Source organism: Octopus sinensis, linkage group LG2, assembly GCF_006345805.1.
Source record: "Octopus sinensis linkage group LG2, ASM634580v1, whole genome shotgun sequence".
Classification (NCBI taxonomy): domain Eukaryota; kingdom Metazoa; phylum Mollusca; class Cephalopoda; order Octopoda; family Octopodidae; genus Octopus; species Octopus sinensis.
In genome coordinates, this window is record NC_042998.1 from 97,497,600 (window position 1) to 97,520,099 (window position 22,500).

Genomic DNA, 22,500 nt, shown 5'->3' on the forward strand with positions numbered 1-22,500 from the left:
CACAACAGCTGTTTCAGCAGCATTTTATTGATTCATTTTTAGATTACATCATAGCAAAACCCCACCATCATTAGGTAAAATTTAAATACATAAACAGGTAAAGTAGAAACAGGTGACCTACTCACCAACTACAAGTCACTTGCTCTACCATGGGTGTTGGTGAACTGGTCATCTTCTGTATCTATCTTACCTGTTTATGTATTTAAGATTTTCTGATGATGGTGGGCTTTTGCTATGATGTAATCTAAGAATGCTTCAATAAAATACTGCTGAAACAGCTGTTGTGAGTTTTGGACCCCACTTGTGTTCTTCTTATACACATACACACACTCACACACACACATGCATATATATGCACATTATGCACATATTCACATGCATGCACACACACACTCATGTGCACACCCCATGCATGCACACACACGTACACACAAACACACACACACACATATTTGTTGAAAAAGAAACAGGTAGCTATTATTGTCTGAATAGAATAATTACTGTTAATAATACTTTTTAGCATAATTAGTGAAAAGTATAATTACTGAAAATTGTTTTAATTCAAGGACAAAAAATTTCTAAATGGATAACAATCTATAAGAAGCTAAAAACTTGCATAAGTGATAACTTATCTTTTATCATTTAGTTAAGAAAGGAAAGTCATTACACCAAAACAGTGAGATTTGGGGTAATGTTCATTCATATCAGTAATAAAAAATAGAATGATTGTAATTAGTTATAACTGAACTTAAAGACAAAAGTTATTTGAGGCAGCACATATAATTAATTCTATATATAAAAACATATTTCATCTTGCTGTAAATAACTTTTAAGGTCAAACTCTAAGCTAACATGTGCATTTTCTTTAACTTAGGGTTTGTATCTTAAAAATTACTTTACAGCAAGACTAAATATGTTTTCATATACAGAATTAATGAGCTTGAAGAATTGGCAGTTAGTATGTTGCATGAATGTTGGGTGGGGAAGGGAAAGTAAATAGGACAGCTGTTCCTAAGATCAAGAACTGCTTGTTGTGTCTGGTGTAAGGTTTATGAAGACAAACTTCATAGTAAGATTCTGACAGTAAATGTAGACTATGTGAAAGGTGGCTTGCGGAAGGATTACAAGGATGCAGGGCAATAAGCAAACAGTAATAATTTCTGATGGAGACAAAGCCACTCTAGTAAGTTCTTGAACAAATCTATAGCTGGAAGTAAGTTGAATATTAAAGAATAATATACAGATTTGGGTGGTCGGCTTAATTTGTTAATTGCTTTGACACCACTGCCTGGTCCATGGATACTTTTAGCAGAGTTTGCTCCATTACAAGCCTTCAGGCCAGTTCTTTTTTATCTGAGGATGACTTCTGCTCATCAATCACAGAGAACTTTAAGAGCAATAAAAATATGAAGTTATTCTTAAATATAGATGCAGGCATAGCTTTGTGGTTAAGTAACTTGTTTTACAACCTCGTAGTTTTGGATTCAGCTCCACTGCATGGTACCTTGGGTAAGTGTCTTCTCTTATCCACCAGGGCTGACCAATGCCTTTTGAGTGAATTTAGAAGACGGAGACTAAGTGGAATCTTATCACATGCCTACATCTGTGTGTGTGTGTGTGTGAGTGTGCTTATTTGTTCCTTCACCACCTGACAACCACTATCGATGTTCATGTCCCCATAACTTAGCAGTTTAGCAAAAGAGACCAATGAAATAATTTCAGACTTAAAAAAAATACTTGGGCTGATTTGTTTCCCTAAACACTTGGTGCCCCAGCATGGCCACAGTACAATGACCGAAACAAAGAAAAAGAATAGATGATAATATTCCTTAATGGAGTTTCTGGTTTTGCAGGATGCAATGTGACACTCTGAGCATGTTCTATCAAATTGGATATTTATCATGTGTAAGTATATCCATGGAAATAAATGATCATTACAATATTAATTAATAAAGTAAGCCTGTCAAATGAATCAATCTTTGTACTTATGTTTTTTTTTAAGTGTAGCACTTATTCTGTCAGTTTCTTTTGCCAAACTGCTAAGTCATGGGATATGTTAATGTTGATGATGGGAAGTAGTGAAAGGAAACTATTGTCAGTCATCATCATTGTCGTTGTCGTTGTCATCATCATCATCATCATTATATCATCAATGTCATCATCATCATCATTGTCATCATTGTTGTTATCATTGTCATTGTCATCATCGTCGTCGTCGTCATCATCATCATCATTATCATCATCATCATCATCATCATCATCATCATCATCATCATATCATCATCATCATCATCATCATCATCATCATCATCATCATCATCATCATCATCATCATATCATCATCATCATCATCATCATCATCATCATCATCATCATCTTTATCATCTTCATCATCATCGTCATCGTCGTCATTGTTGTTATCATCATCATTAATATCATTTTACGTCCGCTTATAACCAATGAAGAAGTTTCGGATTCCAACAATTTTAATAGAATATTCTTTCAGAGGATTGCAACCAATTTCAACTTACCATGATTATCTAAAGATATGAACCATTTGTGAATCATCACTGAAAATGAATTACCTTTAGATCTGAATTTTTTCAGAACTTAAATTATTGCTAGATAACAAAAGGCAGAATTTCCAGGTAGATTAATGATATTTTGGAAAAAGTGGAACTCCCAGGTAAATAGATGATTGATAAGAAAAGGTAGAATTCCCAAGTAAATTGGTAGTAGATAAAAACAGGTAGAATTCCAAGATGATACCCTTTAATGATTATGTATATCTCCCTTGATTTCTTGGAGATGAGTTGAACAGCCGATGCCAACAGAATAACAATATCATCATCTCCACCACCATTCTCCACCTCTTCCTACCTCCTTTTCTCCTCCCTCTTCTCTCCCACTTTCTCCTCCTCATCATCATCATCTTCATCTTCATTTTTATGTCTGCTTTCCATTCTGGCATGGGTGGGACAATTAGATGGGATCCAATGATTCATGGGATCACACTTGGTTCCAGTATCCTAATTTTAGCTTGGTTTCTACAGCTAAATGCCCATCCAAATGTCATCCACTTTATGGAATGTATTGGACATATTTTTCATGGCACCATCACTAGTGAGGTTGCCTAATAATTTGCAAGATTAAAGAATTCCCTTGCATGAGAAAGAGAGAGAGAGCAGAAGATAGATAGCATTCTTGCTTTATGTGAAATACTGAGAAGTTAATGTATGAAGGAAGGATCAACAACTGGTTCGTTGTGGAGAGGATTCATGGGTGGTATGGGGAGATGGTGTGGTGCCACAAAGAGAGGTAAATGTGATGAGGTACCAGAACATACTCTCAATATGGCATTTCTGTTAAGAGCACAGTATTCTAGCTGAAGAGTTTGTGAACCAGTAGAAAATAGATGCATTGTTTTTTCCCCTTGCCAATGCGAACAAGTCTACATTTAATATACTTGGACTAGTCTATGTGCAATTAATGGGCAGTTACCAGGGGACTTATTAAAGTAAACATATCTTTCTTTTACCTTTTACTTGTTTCACTCATTGAACTGTGGCCATGCTGGGGCACCACCTTGAAAAGTTTTAGTCAGATGAATCAACTATAGTACTTATTTTTTTAAAGCCTGGTACTTATTTGATCAGTCTCTTTTGTTACACTACTAAGTCACAGGGAGGTAAACACACCAACACCAGTTGTCATGTAGAGATGGGGGACAAACACAGCTATAAAGACATACACACACACACACACACACAGGTTTCTTTCGATTTCAGTCAACCAGATCCACTCATAAGGCTTTGATCAGCCCATGGCTATAGTAGAAGACACTTTCCCAAGATGCCACATAAAGGGACTGAACCAGAATCATGTGGTTTGAAAGCAAACTTCTTACCACACAGCTGTGCCTGCATCTATAAGGAAATGATGCTTTTTTTCTTTTTTCTATAAAAGAAGTCAGACTCTTTCTACGAGTATTTTTCCAGTGACCAAGTCTTCTTTTCAGTACTGTCTAGCAGAATTATTCTCCTAATACCAACTACAACCAAGATATCAAGGAGTGGAATCATATTTTTGTCTAGTTATTTATTCAGTTTTGTCTATCTAATATCTGCAATGTTACAAAAATATCCATGAAGATGAATACAAGAGTGTATGTAAGCAGGAGAATCAGCAGGGATGGGTTAGGTAACCAGAGTGCGAGGGGAGAGTGAAAGATAGATAGAAGCATAGATAGATGGTCAAATATATGTTGAAGGTTAATGTAGTGAGAGGTGAATAAGTGTAGGGGTAAATGTTACATATAAATCCGACATATGGTTGCATGTTTCTGTGCTTTTTGAACAGATGTATTTTGAGGTGCGGGCATGGCTGTGTGAAGCTTTTTTTGCAATCACAAAGTTTCAGGTTCAGTCCCACAGCACAGTATCTTGGGTCTTGATCAAGTCACTAGTATAGCTAGTGGCGGAGGATGGTAGGGGTAGTCTGCCCTGGGCAGCACTTTTAAAGGGGAACCACTTTTGGTTCTGCTGTAGGCAATATGTGTTTTTTGTGAGGTCCAGGGGTGGCAAATGGAAGGGTTGCCCTGCATGGCACACACTCTAGCTACGCTAGGGAATCAAGTGTCTCTTACTATAACCCCAGACTGACCAATGCCTTGTGTTTTTTGTGAGGTCGGGGGGTGGAAAATGGAAGGGCCGCCCTGGGTGGCACACACTCTAGCGACGCTAGTTGATCAAGTGTCTATTACTATAACCCTAGACTGACCAATGCCTTGTGAGTGAATTTACAAGACAGAAACTATGTGGATGCCCATTGTGTGTGTGTGTGTGTGTGTGTGTGTGTACGTGTGCACGTGTGTTTGTGGTTGTGTTTATTGCCATCACCCACTCCACCACTTAACCATCGTTGTTGGTTTGTTTATGTCCCTTGTCCCTGAAAATTAGTGGCTCAGCAAAAGAGAATGATAGAACAAGTACCAGACTTAAAACTAATTAAGGGTGTCAATCTGTTTGACTAAACATTGAAGGCAGTGCCACAGAGTGGCCACAGATCAATGACAGAAGCAAGTAAAAGGCAAAAGATAAAAGATTGAAAGACAGAAGCTAAGAAGCTTTGCGTTATTGGCTTTGATAGAAAAAGTAAGGGCTCAGATCACTAGTGTAGCTAGAGTCTGTGTTACCTGGGGCGGCCCTTCTGCTTGCTGCCCCTGGACCCCACAAAAAACACATATTGCTTACAGCAGACCCAAAAGTGGTGCCCCTTTAAAAGAGCTTCCCGGGGTGGACTGTCCCTACTGCTCCTAGCTACGCTAGTGGCTCAGATGGGATTACCAAAGGCACAGGCAAATCTGATGAACTTATTCTCATCAAATACAATTTTAGCATGAATTTTCTTTTAGGTTTTACTTTTCTTTTTCGTTTTTTTTTTTACCTTATGTCTTCAATATAGGTTGAATATAATGTTGAGAGCATTGTGTAATATGTTAATGGGTGTTATAAAGGAAAGAAGCGGATGTTCTCTAATATGTTTTATGAAGCAGTGGATTTGTTTATTGAGACTGTTATTTCATTTTATTTTTAATGAGAAACTGTGCTGGGTATGCTGTGGTAACAGATATTTAAATATAGCATTATCTTCTTATTCTGGAGTAATTGGCCAACTATCAGCTATTTTTATTCTCAAATGATGTGTGAGTATTTTTGATGAGAGGATAACAAAAGAAGAATGTCAAATAGGTTTTTTTCTTTTGGTTTATTTTCACTATTTTTTCGCCCACTATTTCCTATTGTGGTTAGCCAGGTTTCTTCCCTTAAAATTTCATCTAATATATGTAATGATTTAGTAGTTAAGTGAAATTGTTTTAAGCAAGTGTTGAACAGTGAAAAAAATGAGATAGCTATATTGAGAATACCTATTTAAATATCTTTGGAGGTTGAATTTCGTAGCATCTGTGAAGGAGTCGATAACAATGTAAAGAATTTCTTGGTATTCAATTGTTTTGATAGAAATAATTGAAAATCTTATTTAGTACCTTTAATCTATGGGGCTCTAGGGAGTGTGAGGGAATTTCTTCTTTTTCTTTTTGTTAAACTTATAATCTGGGTAGAATAGCTGTAGATTTCTCAATAGTTCAGGTTAGGTGTATGTATGTATTATGTATGTATGTATGTATGTATGTATGTATGTATGTATGTATGCATGGATGGATGGATGGATGGATGGATGGATGGATGGATGGATGGATGTATGCATGCATGCATGCATGTATGGATGGATGGATGGATGCATGCATGCATGTATGTATGTATGGATGGATGGATGGATGGATGGATGTATGCATGCATGCATGTATGTATGTATGTATGTATGTATGTATGTATGTATGTATGTATGTGTACATTTTTATGTATATACATACATGCATGTGTGTATGCACACACATACATGTATGTGTGTATGCACACACATAGATGAAAGAGTAAGCATCTTTGAAGGAACCTGAATTTTGAATGCTGAATTTGAGCAAGCTACATGAAAACACATTGCCAGTGTTTTCATGCAGCTTGTTTCTTTTATCTTTTACTTGTTTCAATCATTTGACTGTGGCCATGCTGGGGCACTGCCTTGAAGAGGTTTAGTTGAACAATTTGACCCAAGGACTTATTTATTTTTTTAAGCCTAGTACTTTTTCTATTGGTCTCTTTTGGCAAACCACTAAGCAACAAGGATGTAAATACACAGCACCAGTTGTCAATTGAAGGTGGGGGACAAACACACTCACACACACACACACATGACAGGCTTCTTTCAGTTTCCATCTACTAAATCCATTCACAAGGATTTGTTGGTCCGAGGCTATAGTAGAAGATACTTGCTCAAGGTGCCACACAGTGGGACTATATATGTGTGTGTATATACACTAACACACACACACACATACATATAATGATGATGGTTGTCCACTTGTGACTGAGGAAGACCATTAAGAGCATAGTGTGCTCAGGCAAAATTTTGCTTTACATTTATAGCTCCACTGGTGACTAATGGGCCCAGGTCTTGATAGACATACATATCCACCAATATTTTTTCTATTTTTGACACAAGGCCCGAAATTTTGGGGGAGGAAGTCAGTTGATTAGATTGAGCCCAGTACACAACTGGTACTTAGCTTGTCGATCCCAAAAGATGAAAGGCAAAGTCTAGCTTGGCAGAATTTGAACTCAGAATGTAAAGACAGATGAAATACTGCTTAGCATTTTGCGCGGTGTACTAACATTTCTGCTAGCTTGCCGCCTTAGACGTCCACCAATATTGCAAACAAAACATCCTCCATTCACCACACTGGCAATGTGTGTTTTCATGTAGCTTGCTCAAATTCAGGTTCCTTCAAAGATACCTACTCTTTCATCTACTCATTTCCTCCATTGGTGATGATGACAAGCTTTGCTTTCCCAACTGACCGTTCATATCTCACATACATACATACATGCATAGACACACATACATATGTATGCCTATATGTACAGTAATCCCTCACCATATTGTGGTTCACCTATCATGGATATTTTTTTTTAAGCTTATATCAATTCCTCCATGGTGTTGTTTTGCATTTATAATAAAATAAATATATACAAATTATTAAAATAATAAAAAAATATACAGTACAGAACTGTTTCTACTTCGTGGATTTTCACCTACCATGGGGTGGTTTTGGAACATAACACCCGCGATAGTCAAAGGATTATTGTACATACATATGTGCATACACATATACATGTATACATGTATGTATATATGTATATACATAAAAATGTGCACATACATACATACATACACCTAACCTGAACTATTGAGAAATCTACAGCAATTCTACCCAGATTATAAGTTCAGGTTTATACCTGTAATTATTGGCACACAGGGATATGTAACACACTGCCTAAATACCAATCTTGAGAAATTAGGCCTCTCAAAACCAGAAAGGAGAAAGCTAATTCAAAGACTACCAATCCAAGCCATCACTGGAACTGTAAAAATCTGTAAAACTTTCCAAAAGTCTATCTAAAGTACACACTGTACATGTTTAGACATGCAACTATATGCAGGAGATACATAAATAAAAGAAAATATACAAATTTGCACATGCACTGACTTCAAATACTGCAGATATACACACATGCAAAAATACCCCATTGATGTTGTTAAAATTCCTCTGAAGGAGCCTTGAAGCTAGGTTTGTAACTGACATATTTTTTATTGGCAAGAAATCTTGAAATAAAACTGAATAATGACATTACATACAGACATTCATACATACATACATACATACATACGTACATACGTACATACATACATACATGCATACATGCATGCATGCATACGTACATACACACACACACACACACACACATACATACATACATACATACATACATACATACATACATACATACATACATACATACAAATTTATATCAGAAGTTTGCTTCCCAAACACTTGGCTTCAGGTTTAGTCCAACTGCATGGTACCTTGGGCAAGAGTCTTTTACTATAGCCTCAGGCCAACCAAAGCTTTGTGAGTGGATTTCATAAGCAAGAACTGAAAGAAGCCCATCATGTGTGTGTGTGTGTGTGTGGTGTGTGTGTGTGTGTGTGTGTGTGTGTGTGTGTGTGCATGTGTGTGTGCATGTGTGTGTGTGTACATGTGCACACTTGCATGTGTGTGTGTGTATGTGTGTGTCATTGTGTCTGTATTTGTCCCCCTTCATTGCTTGATGTGTTAGTGCTTACGCCCCCATAACTTAGCAGTTTAGCAAAAGAGACTGATAAAATAAATACCAGGCTTAAAAAAATAAGTACTGGGGTTGATTCATATGACTGAAAGTTTCCAAGGCACTGCCCCAACATGGCCTTAGTCTAATGACTGAAACAAGTAAAAGATAAAAGATAATATATATATATGTATATATATATATATATATATGTATGTATATATAATACTTGATGATTTTGTCCAAATTCTGTAGTATAGGAAAATTATTAAGGAGTCTTCAAAAGCAAGAGAATTAATGATATGGAGAAATATAACTATAACGATGTTCTACCTGAGAGCTCCAAGTAAATTATATATACATCAAGAGGATTGATTAATGAGGAATACAGATATTATAAGTTGAATGCTAAGTCAACAAAATTAGGAAGTCAGTTATAGATGTTAAGGAAGTGTTTTAAGTAACACGGTGCAAAAAGAAATGAAGGGAAAACAAGGTAAATTTCGTTTTTGTATTTGTTTTGCAAGATTCTTGATGCAAAATCATGTGTTGAAACAGATGTTGTTATAGCTTGGGAGGATCATTTTTGCCAATATAAACACCTCTCTGGTTAGGACTTAGACAAACAAAACTCATTGATTGATTGATTGGTCTAATGATATATCCAGCAAATAAATAGTTAATTGGTTTATTAACTAGTTGGTTAATAGTAATGCTTTCTTTATTTACTATTAAATACTCACAAAAACATTGGGGCAGTACAGGACAAAATAATGCAGGGTTACATAAACAGAAATATGTAAACAGTAAAAATGAAAATTCCTCAAAAGAGGGAGATTTCATAGGGATGCTCATGGAAACCCCATAAAACCTTTAATAGGCAAGCTGAATTGTTTACTTATTTGAATTGTCCACACCAGTAAGAAACCACACCTATTTCTACTGGTGGGGGTGGTTTTGGTGATGGGCAAGAAAAAGAAGCAATGAGTAATGAAATGATAAAAAGGGGACTGCTTTGAGTAATTTAATGAAATTAGAATTAAAACGGCATTGTAAGAATAAAAGAAGAGACAAACAAAATATCCATCAAAATAGGAGAATTAAGAAATGAAGTTTGTATTCATTTCTTTGATTTTCCTAACTTCTCACTAGAATGATAACTGAATGTCTAAGAATGAAATTTGTTTTTGGCTCTGAAATTCTTTCTTAATCTTTAAGCCCTTATGATACTAGCCCACCTAAAATCAACCCATCTAAAACTTTCTGCTTCAAAGTGTCTAAATTAAAATTTTTCATTAAAATTTCAAATTAATTCATGTCTGAAACAATGGTAAAGTTGCTTTAATAAATTCTTCATTATTTAAAAATTAACTGAAATAAAGACAGTGTATTTCAACAGAAATATGGTAACAAAAGGGTTACTATGAATCTATATGCAATATTTGCATCCACAGACATGAAAAAGTTGACTCAGTGTAGTCAACAAGAACAATGGACATGATATCTGTTGAATCATTACTTAATATTAAATTGCTCCAATTCTATGAAAGCTAGTGAGTCCTTCCAGGTCAATGAAATCAGTAACAGTTATAATCTGCAAGACTAATTTGTAACATGTTCAGGATGCAACCAAGAAGAAATATGTATTTTTCTACTTAATGAAGTGGAATTTGACATAAGCTACTTACAATATATACATTAAACAAGTAAAAATAACAAAATAATCTTAGTATAAAAATAAACAAAACTCATTTATTAATCTAAGCTTTGAATTGATACAACTTCACATAAAAAAAATTGCACTAACACAATAAATTTGATATAGGAAGTTAAGTTTAGCGTATACTTCTTTTTTCTCACCACCAACTGAGAAAATATATTGAAATCTTCACTTTGTGTCTTTCCAAGAATAACTTTTACCTCTTTTACAAGAACATTGTAAGTATAAAAAATAATAACAAGTAAACATATAGAATTGCTATTCTCAAGTCCGTGTATTAGCACTTCTCAGATCTATGGTGCTAGCTATTAAAAATAAAAGTTATGTAACCCTTAATAAGTTATTGGTTTGTAATTGAAGGCTTCACCTTCATGCAATGCTTTGAGGGTAATCAGTTGACACCCCCCACCTCAAAGTCATTAACTACAGCCAAAAGATGTTGGTGTGAGAATTTAAGTGGAGGTGAACGCAGCTCAATTGCAAATTTAACTTTTGTTTCAGATTTTGACTTTCTGGGAGCTTGTCACTACACTTTGATGTGTGTTCATTATAGCAAGTTCCATAATTCAGTGGATTATGTAACATGTTGAAGACAAATTGTAGGTATTGTTTGAAGAGATCATCCTTCTTTAAACTATAATTATATGAAGAGTTGATCTCATCATCAACATCATCAATCACCATCCTCATCAGCATCGTTCATCATTATCTGTCATCAATCCTCATCATCCTCATCATCCTCATCATCATCATCCTCATCATCATCATCCTCATCATCATCATCATCATCATCGTCATCATCATTATCATCATCAATGTTTTTTAACACTTTTTTTATGCTGGCATGGGTTGAATGAGAATTTAAAGCTATATTCTACTGCTGACACTAACTGTTACATTGTTTTCAAACAAGATACATTATTCCAATGGTGTTCATACATCAAACTGCATAACTGCTAGATGTATTACTTATGCAGGACAAAGAGAAAAAACATCACTGCTGCCCAAACGGTGTCAATGCAGAGGCAAATGGATACACTCCCCACTCTCTCTCTCTCTCTCTCTCTCTCTCTCTCTCTCTACCCCCCACACACATGCACACAACTGGCCTGCAAATACTTTCTGTTTATCAAATTTCACTCCAACTTCAGACTACAGGGTGTCACACAATGAAATCGAGCATGAAACCACGTGGTTGCAAAGTGAAAAATCTTGACCATGCAGCCAGGTGTGTAGCAACATTGCATCTAATGAAACAGTTGCAGTGTTGTAGTACAGCTACTGCTACTGCTGCTGCTGTTAACAGAGTTGAAATGTCCCAATATCGCAATACTTGTTTACAGCTACAAATGAGTTAGTTTCACAAGCACAATACAATGCTGGAGACAGGGTTTGAACTGCCAGCCAACCAACCAACCAACCAACAAATCAACCAACTAACCAGCCAACCAACCAACCAACCAACCAACCAACCAACCAACCAACCAACAAACCAACCAACCAACCAACAAATCAACCAACTAACCAGCCAACCAACCAACCAACCACCAACCAACCAACAAATCAACCAACCAGCCAGCCAACCAACCAGTTAACCAGCCAACCAACCAACCAACCAATCAACTAACCCACCAGGCTGTATTGTAGAACCTTAGTTCTAAGGACAGAGGCGAGAGCACTAAATTCTTTTTTGAGATATAAAAGGAATATAACATGTTTGTATGTAGTTTAGATTTAGGCAAACAATACAAGATTAATAAGCGAATGTATTTTATTATTTACCTGACTTTGCTTGTTTTGTATGAGTGATAATACTTCTTGAGAGAGTTCATAATCCTTAGATGTGGCATCAGTGAAGACATAAATATAAGAGTGTGGTAGAGATTCTTCTAAAGCTCTTTTAATTGCACCGATACTCATCTCTGGACAATCACCTCCTCCTTGTGGATAGAGATTGCGCAGTTCTTCTTGGAATTTATCAGGATCTGTGGTTTTTACAACAGGTCCAACAACTACAAGATAAAAAAAGTTATAAATGTTTCTATTATTTGCATAAATTTTTACGATTTTTTTTTCAAGAAAAACAACATCAATCCCAACAACAATAATTTAAAAGTATTTCTCACGATATTATGTCATGTTAAATATAGCAATACAACCCCTAGAATCACTGTCCATGAGTCCAATCTACCCCTCTCTACTCTTCTCAGAAAACTACAATCTGTTTTCAACAGCACACTGTGCCATCACGATAGCCTGCAGATATACAAACCATAACTATATACATGCATATACCAACCAACATAATGTATTCAAATCAAAATAAAATATATATATATTCCAGAATGGCAACAACATATGAGGGCTATTCATTTGATGACTTTTTGCATTCTGTTTTAATTTCGCATGTTGTTCTATTGAGAACAATGACAGTAGCCAGCTATCATTGACAGAAGCCAACCAAGATGCTGGCTTGTCATCTTTGAGCCATCTGTCATTTAGGCCTTCTCGACATGATCTTTCTCAGGGTACTGCTACCCTCTGGCACTGATGAAGGAAATGTCTGTATGTGTGGACATCTGATTGTACTTGTATTTACCAAAGAAATCATATTATTATTTCAATTATTATTATTGATATTGCACATATAGAGTGTATAACAATGTTTTTTTATGAATTTAGGTTTGATAGGTTGAATCAGGATGTGAAGTCAACAGATGCAATATTCCCAATGAGACATTTGCAAAAGTTCTTAGCCATCATCAAATAATTCTCTATTTTGCATTTATTGACCTCAAGAACGACTTTGATGAGGTCTTGTCTTCTGTAACCTGAGAAATTTAGGAAGAAATAAATGGCTGGTTAGGGTAATTGAAGTAATTTATAGAATAATCCCAAAACCAGAATTCAGTGAAGAAGTGAAGTACTCAGTTTTGAAATGAGTCTTCACCAAGGATCTGGTACTTCTCATATAATTTGGTACAGTTTAAGTAGGACTGAGTGTCTTTAGGAATATTTAAAGCCTTATAGTAACAGTTATATTGAAGAAACTGTCAAACAGCTGTAGAACATGGAAAAAGTGTTCATTTGTTTTTATGTCTGTTTTGCCTTGCTAACATAGGGTAGACAAAGACTTATTATTGAGACATTATTTTATAGATGGGTGTCTTTTCTGTTGCCAACTCTTAACTGTTTTTGTTTTTCAAGGGATTTTCTATTCTACTAATTTCCAAAACAGAAGAGCTACAAAATGATTTGTTGGCTGGGGTTATCAATAAAGAGTCACTCTTTTAATCAAATGGCTTTCATGCAAAAATGTTGAATCTAAACAGTCACAGAAGCATACACACACATATAGACATACATATACATATGTATACATACAAGCACATATACATACATACTCACACACACAACAGGTTTCCTTACAATTTCTACTAATTCCCCTCATAGAGCATTAATTAGCCTAGAACTATAGCAGAAATCACTGGTCCAAAGTGCTACACTGTGAGAAAGAAATCAGAATCACATGATTACAACGGGAACTCCATATCCGTACAGCCATGCTTGTGACTTTCAGTGACAAAAATCTTAATAGTGAGTGTGGTGAAAACCAAAGTACTGGTTAAGAACAAAAAGTACAAAATCTCAGCACCATTCAGTGATAATGAACAGGAACTCAATGCTGAGTAATAATGGATAGACAAGAGATTTTACATGGTTTCTGGTTAGATGACATGGAACAGTCTTTCGATGTATTAAGAAGTTAAGAGTAATTACTGTACAAGAAATAGTATGTAGTTTCTCTTTACTGGGTAGCGTAATTAGTAATGAAAAATGTGGCAAAGTGGTGGATGAAATTCAAGAAGTTACAACCTCTGCATGTAACAAAGACCAGAGAGAGGTACCTCTTTATGGTCTTTCAATTTGCTCTGGTAGTGAGAAAGACCACACAACAAACCCTAGCAACATTAGAAGATAGTATGCATTAAATAATGCAGTCCTAGAAACATAACATCGAAGAAAAGGACAGCATAGTCATAGCTGGAATGCTTTTGATTACAGATCTGCTGGATTAGTGTTGACTAGGAGCTAACCAATAACAGAGTATTTTCTTCTTCTGTATATCATCCCCCTCATTATGGCTGTTGATTTTATCATTATCTTACTTATCCTTAATAAATCTTAAATATACAAAAATCATCTCATTTCTTCTTAACTCATATGTTTTTATGATTCAAATTTCAACACTATTTCATGTGTTGTTTTATTATAAATTTACTCTCATTTCATCTGTTATTTGCCTTCACTTTTCTCTTGCATTTATAGTAAAATGCCATTTTCTAGAAGGGTTTTCTGAATAAATACTGATGATTACATCTTCTTTATTGTTGTGTAAAGTAATATTTAATTGTATATTGTTTATTGTTACATTGTATGCTGTATCATAATTATATATATTGCATCAGAGAGATCTGAAGCAGACTTGGAGTAGAGAGGGCATGTCATTGATGAGGTAAATGGCAAAAAAGGGCTGTAATAAACTGATTAATTGAATAGCCAAATGATTAATCAAACAATCAATAAGTTAATTGGTTTGACCATTAAGCAAATGAAAAATAAATTATAAAACAGTGAAACGGAACCAGTACATGCTTTCGTTATTAGTTTAATGATCTTCCTGTGATACAACAAACATTTCAGCATATGAGTTCATATCAACAGTCTTTCAAAGCAAATACAAAAATGAAATGTATCATAATTCATCATCATGGATTGGACTGTTTGACAGGAGCTGGCAAGCTGGAGAGATGCACCAGGCTCCAGTTGTCTGTTTTGGCATGGTTTCTATGGCTAAATGCCCTTCCTAACACCAACCACTTTACAGAGTGTACAGGGTGCTTTAATGTGGCACCAGCATGGGTACTGTTACATGTCACAATTATTTTTAAATAAATACCCCAATAAATTCAACTGACTGATCAGGTACAGAAAATATTGGTGGAATCGTTCTTTGATTCACAATCCTTAGCCACTCAAAACACTTCTATGCAACCTTCTTTAACTTAAGGCTGAGTTCTAATATCATTATTAATATATTTTCCTCTTATATTCTTGTTTCATCTTACATAACTCTTCTAACATTTACTTTTCATTGTTTCAGTTTAGTAAATTCATCTTTCATTTTATTTATTTTGTTTTTATTTATCTATTGTTATTTTCATTTTTGGTAAGGCATTTGCTCCTGTACATAGTCTGCAACTCATAACAGTTTCTTTCTTTCAAGTCTGTTAAATTTTTCCACAACTTTTACAAAGATATTAACAACTAATTGTAGTAGTGTTCCAACCTTAAACCTAGTTTATGATTAGAAATAGGCTGTCTGTTAAGATCAAGCTAGCTGTCCTCAACTCTGTTCTTTTCATTTCATACTGTGTAAAAGATAGCTTTTAGAAAAATTTCTAATAAGATAGCTTTTAAGAAAGATTTCTTTTGGCTTTCGCACATTTCTTCAGCTATTTTTTACCATGAGTCTGTTGTTGGCATCAGGAGCAAGTCATGTGTTGTAGAGGTGATTATTTTAGTCTGAAGATTATCAGAAAACAAAAGAAATTTATATGCTGACAGCATCTGACAGCTGCAACTTTCAACACTCTTACATTTCTTTCCAAACCTAGACTAAGACTAAACCCAAATCAGTACTAGTTATGTCATATTATATATACATATCTGAGGAACAATTATATTCGTTAAATTGGAGTAATATACTGGAGAGATAATGCCTACACAATTTCAATTTTGCTTTTGTTTTAAGTTATTTAGGCATGGCTTGGCACAGACATGGCTGTGGTGTTAATAAATTTGTTTCATAAATATAATGGTTGTGAGTTCATTCTCAGAGTGTGGCAACTTGTATATAGCCTTCTGCTATAAACTTGGGCTGACCAATGCCTTATGAGTGAAATGTGGTAGGCAGAAACTGTATAGAAGCCTGTCATATGTATGTGTGTGTGTGTATTTATACATGTATACATGCATGTATGTATTCATGCGTGCATGTATGTGTGTAAATATTTGTCTCTGTATGCATGTATGCATAGGAACTGAGATTATAATGGACCATAACATTAATAGTAAGAGAGTGCAATGGAAGTCAGTAATGAGTAACCTGGAGAAATAGAGGAAGTGATTTGCGGTACAGAAAGTTGAAGGGGGAAGGTATTGAATATGAAGAATTTTAATGGAATCCTTCAATACTCAGGCATTACAATGGGTGAGAAAGCTAAAGGAAGAGGGTTGAATACAACCATATCCAGTGCCATTTCTTAGCTAAACTATTATTTATTTAAATATTTCATATATAAGAGAAACATTTTTGTTTATTTTTTTTTTCTTCAATTAGACATTGAGAAAAATTATCAAGTTAATTATATATTCAAATATGAAAAATCATGTCTATTTTACAGTTTCACTGTTGTTGGTCAAACACTTTGCATAGATTCTTGAAAAACTGAAAGTTATGCAAATATTTAGTTATACCTATATACCTAAAGATTTACTTAAAATTCATGAGAGCAAAAAAAAAAAAACCAGAAAAGAATAAACTGGGCAGCCCATTTGAAAAGTGCCCAAGATTGGGCTTTTCTCCAGCTCTCCTGTACAAAACTAATTTGAAAAATTGTCTGAAATGGATCTAAAAAAGCAAAGTTCCTTCCTAAAACATATAGACTCATAAGGAACAGTTTCCAGTTTCATGGTGTATCCATCTGAATGGGATGCCAGTCTGTTGCAGGATTACTCACTTTTACCAGCTGAGGGGATGAGAGAAATGTGAAATGAAGTGTTTTGCTCAAGAGCACAATGCGTTGCCTGGTCCAGGAATCACAACTATAATGTTATGATCATGAATCCAACACCCTAACCACTAAGCCATGTTCCTCCAATATAATACTGCATTGTATAAATATTTACACACACATGCACATACATGCATGCATGTGCACGCATGCACACACACACAACACACACACACACACACACACACACACACACACACACACACACACACACACAGGTAGATGAAAAATGGATTTTGTAAATCTTTATTATCAGTAATAACTGTTTCAGCACCACTCCATTTTTCATTGCAGGGAAATGATTTCATGTGAAAAGTAACAACATATTTGCCAATGATTACACTGAAATAAGAATTCATCAGACTTGCATCAAAAGTTACCCTCTTACATTGTGTGATGGTCAAGAGCTTTATGCGTCTTATATAGGGAGGAAACAAGAAGTAAAAAAAAAAGAATAAAAATGGTGAAATAGTGGACAAAACCAGAATGATAATAATACTAGATATAAGATAGAGGATAATACACACCCACCCACACACACACATTATATATATACATATATATATATATCGCGTCAGGGTCGATTCGATTCGTCGTTTCGTTCCACTTCCCTTCCTCCCAGTTTTGTTATATATATATATATATAGAGAGAGAGAGAGAGAGAGAAATTACTAAGAATATAACTATGGCTTTAATAGTGATAGTAAAAGAACAGTAGATTCTGAAATCAGTTAGTTGTATATATTTTCTTTGTTAATAAAATGTTGATGTAATATTAGTGTAATAAATTCTTTGAATAAATGCAACCGAGGACAATAACAGGTCTGTTGTTTTGAGATTTTATTTATATATATTAAGTGAAATGTTGTTTCAATTTTTAATTCATATATTCTTTTATTTATTTGTTAAGAATGAGTTGGCATTTTCCATCTGGTAAGTTCCTGTTATAAATATCTTATTTTCATTGCAATATCATGCCTCATCAAACAGGAACAATAACCTGTTATTTTCAGGTCACTGCTGATGAAGAGGAATTATATCTTTCAGTGGTTTCATGTATTTAATACTATTCACATTGCAATAATTTATAGACAGCTTTATTCATTCACATGGTAGCTATATTTTTTCCTGATGAAAATATGTTTTAAGTACTTGTCAAAGTTATTTACAGTACTTGTCAAGTCTTTGCTACATTTTAAAATTGATACAAACATGCCAGTATATAATATTTTGTAACTTGGGTGGGGAGGAGGGTCATTAATTAAATATGAATTACTATGTACAGGAGTACAGGCATGGGTGGTTGAGAAGATGACTTCCAAACCATAAGGCTCAAGGTTCAGTTCCTGCTGTGAGGCAGCTTGGGCAAGTGTCTTCTACAATAGTCTTGGGACAAGGTGGTGAAGGATGATCTTCAATGACCAGTGACCAAGATCTTTGGTGATATCCTGTGCTTGAGAAGACCCATCAAGCCATGTTGCATTGCCTTACTGGCACCTGTGCAGGTGGTATGTGTAAAAAGATTCAAGCGAGGTCATTGCCAGTACCGCCTGACTGGCACCCATGCCGGTGGCACGTAAAAGCACCCACTACACTCTCAGAGTGGTTGGCGTTAGGAAGGGCATCCAGCTGTAGAAACTCTGCCAGATCAAGATTGAAGCCTGGTGCAGCCATCTGGCTCGCCAGTCCTCAGTCAAATCATCCAACCCATGCTAGCATGGAAAGCAGACATTAAACAATGATGATGATGATGATGATGATGATGATGATGACGATGATGACTGATGCTGGTGTCATGTAACTGGCACCCATGCTGGTGGCATGTAAAGAGCACCATTTGAGCGTTGGGCCTCATGGATACAAAGTGGCTGAGTTCCTTTTGAGCATTGTGCCTCATGGAGGTGAGTTCCTTTCAGGCATTGGGCCTTATAGAGGCAATGACTGAGACTTTTGACATTATGTTGTGCTTGAGAAGAAGACCCATCAAGCCAAGCAAAATCACAGTCATGGCAGATACCAGTGTCATGCAAATAGCACCCATGCTGGTGGCACATAAAAGCATCCATTACATTCTTGGAGTAGTTGGCATCAGGAAGGGCATCCAGCTGTAGAAACTGTGCAAATTAGACTGGAGTCTGATGCAGCCTTCCAGCTTGCCAGCCCTGGTCAAACCGTCTAACCCCTGCCAGCATGGAGAACGGACGTTAAATGGTGATGATGATGATGAGGAAGAGGAGGAGGATATAGATGGGGTACTGCTTTGAAGAATTTTAGTTAAAGGAATTGACCCAGTACTTATTTTTTAAACTTGATACTTATTCTGTTTTTCTCTTTTACTGAAACATAAGTTATGAAGATGTAAACGCACCAACACCAGTTGTCAAGTGAAGGTGAGCAACACACACATACATATGACAGGCTTCTTTCAGTTTCTGTTTACCATATCCACTCACAAGACTTTGGTTGGCTTGAAGCTATAGTAGAAGGCACTTACCCAAGGTACCATGCAGTGGGACTGAACGCAGAACCATGTGGTTTGGGAAGGAAGCTTCTTAGCACACAGCCACAGCTGTGCTTAATTTACCACACAGCTATACTTGCACCTAACTGAATAAATATTGTCATTCTTTTGCAATATATTGAAAACAATTATATCAGTTTTGTTTGCCTTGATGTTTTTAAATACATTTCAATTAGGAGAACAGGCAATATCCATGATCTTTTTCAGGGCTACCAAGATTTATGGCAAGGAGGGAAGAAGGTATCCTCAAACCAGAGACCAAGTTCAAATGTTTGCAGCAGAGTAGAAATCCCTGCTAAATGCACTTAAGAACCAGGCGGCAGTGTTAAACCATGTAAAGTAGGTCACAAAAGGATTTGAACTCGGAATACAAAGAACTGGAATATATGTTACAAGATATCCAGACTGACACTCAAGCAGTCCCAGTCCACTGTTCTAGAGAGAAATTTTATTTATTGACCCCTGCTGACCTCAGCAGAAACTTCAACTCAGAATGTAAGAAACCAGAATCAGAATAAACAACACAAGGTGTTTGGTCTGATGCTCTAATGACTCTGCCAATCTGGTGGGCTTAATGAATCTAATAATTTTTATTGGGTAGATATCTACTTTATTTCTCATGACTGTGGTTAAGTCATTTGCTTCACAACCAAACAGCTTTGGGTTCAGTCCCACTACATGGCACTTTGTGAAAATGTCTGCTATTACAGCCTCAGGCCAAATAATGTCTTGTGAGTGAATTTGATAGATGAAAACTATATGGAAGTTCATCATATGTATGTGCGTGTGTGTGTGTGTGTTTGAAAATTAGTGCTTGTTTATATCCTTGTAGCTTAGCAGTTTGCCAAACAGACTGATAGAATAAGTACTAGACTTTAAAAAAAAGTATGTACTGGTGTTGACTTGTTCAACTAAACTCTTCAAGGCAATGCCCCAACATGGCCATAGTCCAATGACTGAGATAAGTAAAGGAGCTCTTGATGGCATTGATTCCCGACACCAGATATTCAGTACAATCTAATGAAGCTAATAATCATATGTGAATGACAGAAACAAGAGCTTCAATTCTAAAAGAAACTGCTTGTCATGATTCCATACATTTTATACATATATGTGTATAGACATAACAATATTTACTTGTAAGCATATCTATACATAAAGATGAGAGAACATTCAAGTAGTTCTGTGGATACTTGCAACAGAAGTAGATAAAAATTCTTAAGATAACCTAACAACTCATGAAGTTGTTCAAGACATGTAATCACAGGGGAATACAATATTCAGAATCATAGTACACACACACACACACACACACACACACACACACACACACACACACACACAACACACATATACATACATAAATACATACATATATATGTATATATTTTGATTTCTTTCACACACATACACACATATACACATATATACATACATAAATACATACATATATGTATATATTTTGATTTCTTTCACACACACATATATATATAAATACATGCATATATATATGTGTATATTTTGATTTCTTTGACTAAAATGCAGTGCTCCAACATGGCCACTGTCAAAATAACTGAAACAAGCAAAAGAATGAATATCTTTATATATATATACGTATATATATGTGTGTGTGTGTGTGTGTGTGTGTGGTGTGTGTGTGTGTAATATATATATATATGCAAAATAGGACTCAGTGAAACAAAAGACAGATCAAGAAAAGTACAAACTTATGGATGAGAAGAAAGAAATTTTAATTAAAAATTCTAGAATATTACTGCATAAGAAGAATAAAATGTAACATCAAATTGGCCAGCTAAACATGTACCTTTGTAAAACAGGCCAAGGACCCTGCCACTTCAGTGAGAATTCAGACATTAAGGAATTATTATTTCAGATTCAAATACCAAATAACACAGTAAATACTGAAAACTGGAAAGTGTATCTTGTTAACTTGAGTTGTCATAACAAGAAGTTCTCCTCGTTGCTGGAAAGCATTTAACAAGAAGCTCAGACATTCCTTTACAAACACAAGTACCTTGTAATTTGATGAATGTCTTGTCTTTAAACAAATCTAACATAGGTTAGTGAATTCTTTGTATTTTCTGAGAGACCTGTATATATAGTCCCTTTGTAGTTTTTAGTGCTTTGTATTACAGTTTTAGTGTTTTGTATCAGTGACATAAATCATTGCTTCACATGGGAGTGGAGTATGAGGGTTAACAAAAAGAAGTGAACAATTTTCCATCATCATCATTAGCATCATAATCAGCAGCAGCATTAGCATTGTTTTAACATCTACTTTTTCCTGCTAGCATGGGTCAGGTGAAACTTTATGGAGGCAGATTATATAATTGTATGCTCTTCTTGTTGCCAGTCCTCCCATACCTGTTTTCAGGTGAGGCAGTATTTCCTTTAGTCTAATGAACAGCTCAGTGGCCAGATATGCTGCTTTTGTTAAGGATTACAAACAAAGGATACTACTTGTATGATTGTGGTGTTCTGTAATCTAAAAAGATATTCAAAATTGTTAGTTTCAAAGTGAGAATCTTTTTGTAATCTTTTTGTCCTGTTTGTTCAAACCATTAAAAGCAGACAGCCGGCACATGCCATTTCACTAGC

At 35.4% G+C, this 22,500-nt stretch overlaps 1 protein-coding gene across 2 annotated transcripts in view; it reads right to left on the minus strand.

Moving 5' to 3' along the window:
* Nucleotides 1-22,500, minus strand: part of LOC115225415 (hemicentin-1-like) — a 410,505-nt gene that overhangs the window by 328,051 nt on the left and 59,954 nt on the right. For both annotated transcript variants that reach the window (XM_036498554.1, XM_036498555.1), the window contains exon 2: nucleotides 12,286-12,515. In XM_036498554.1, the coding sequence (XP_036354447.1) occupies nucleotides 12,286-12,515 (230 nt within the window). The remainder of the gene's footprint in view (nucleotides 1-12,285; nucleotides 12,516-22,500) is intronic.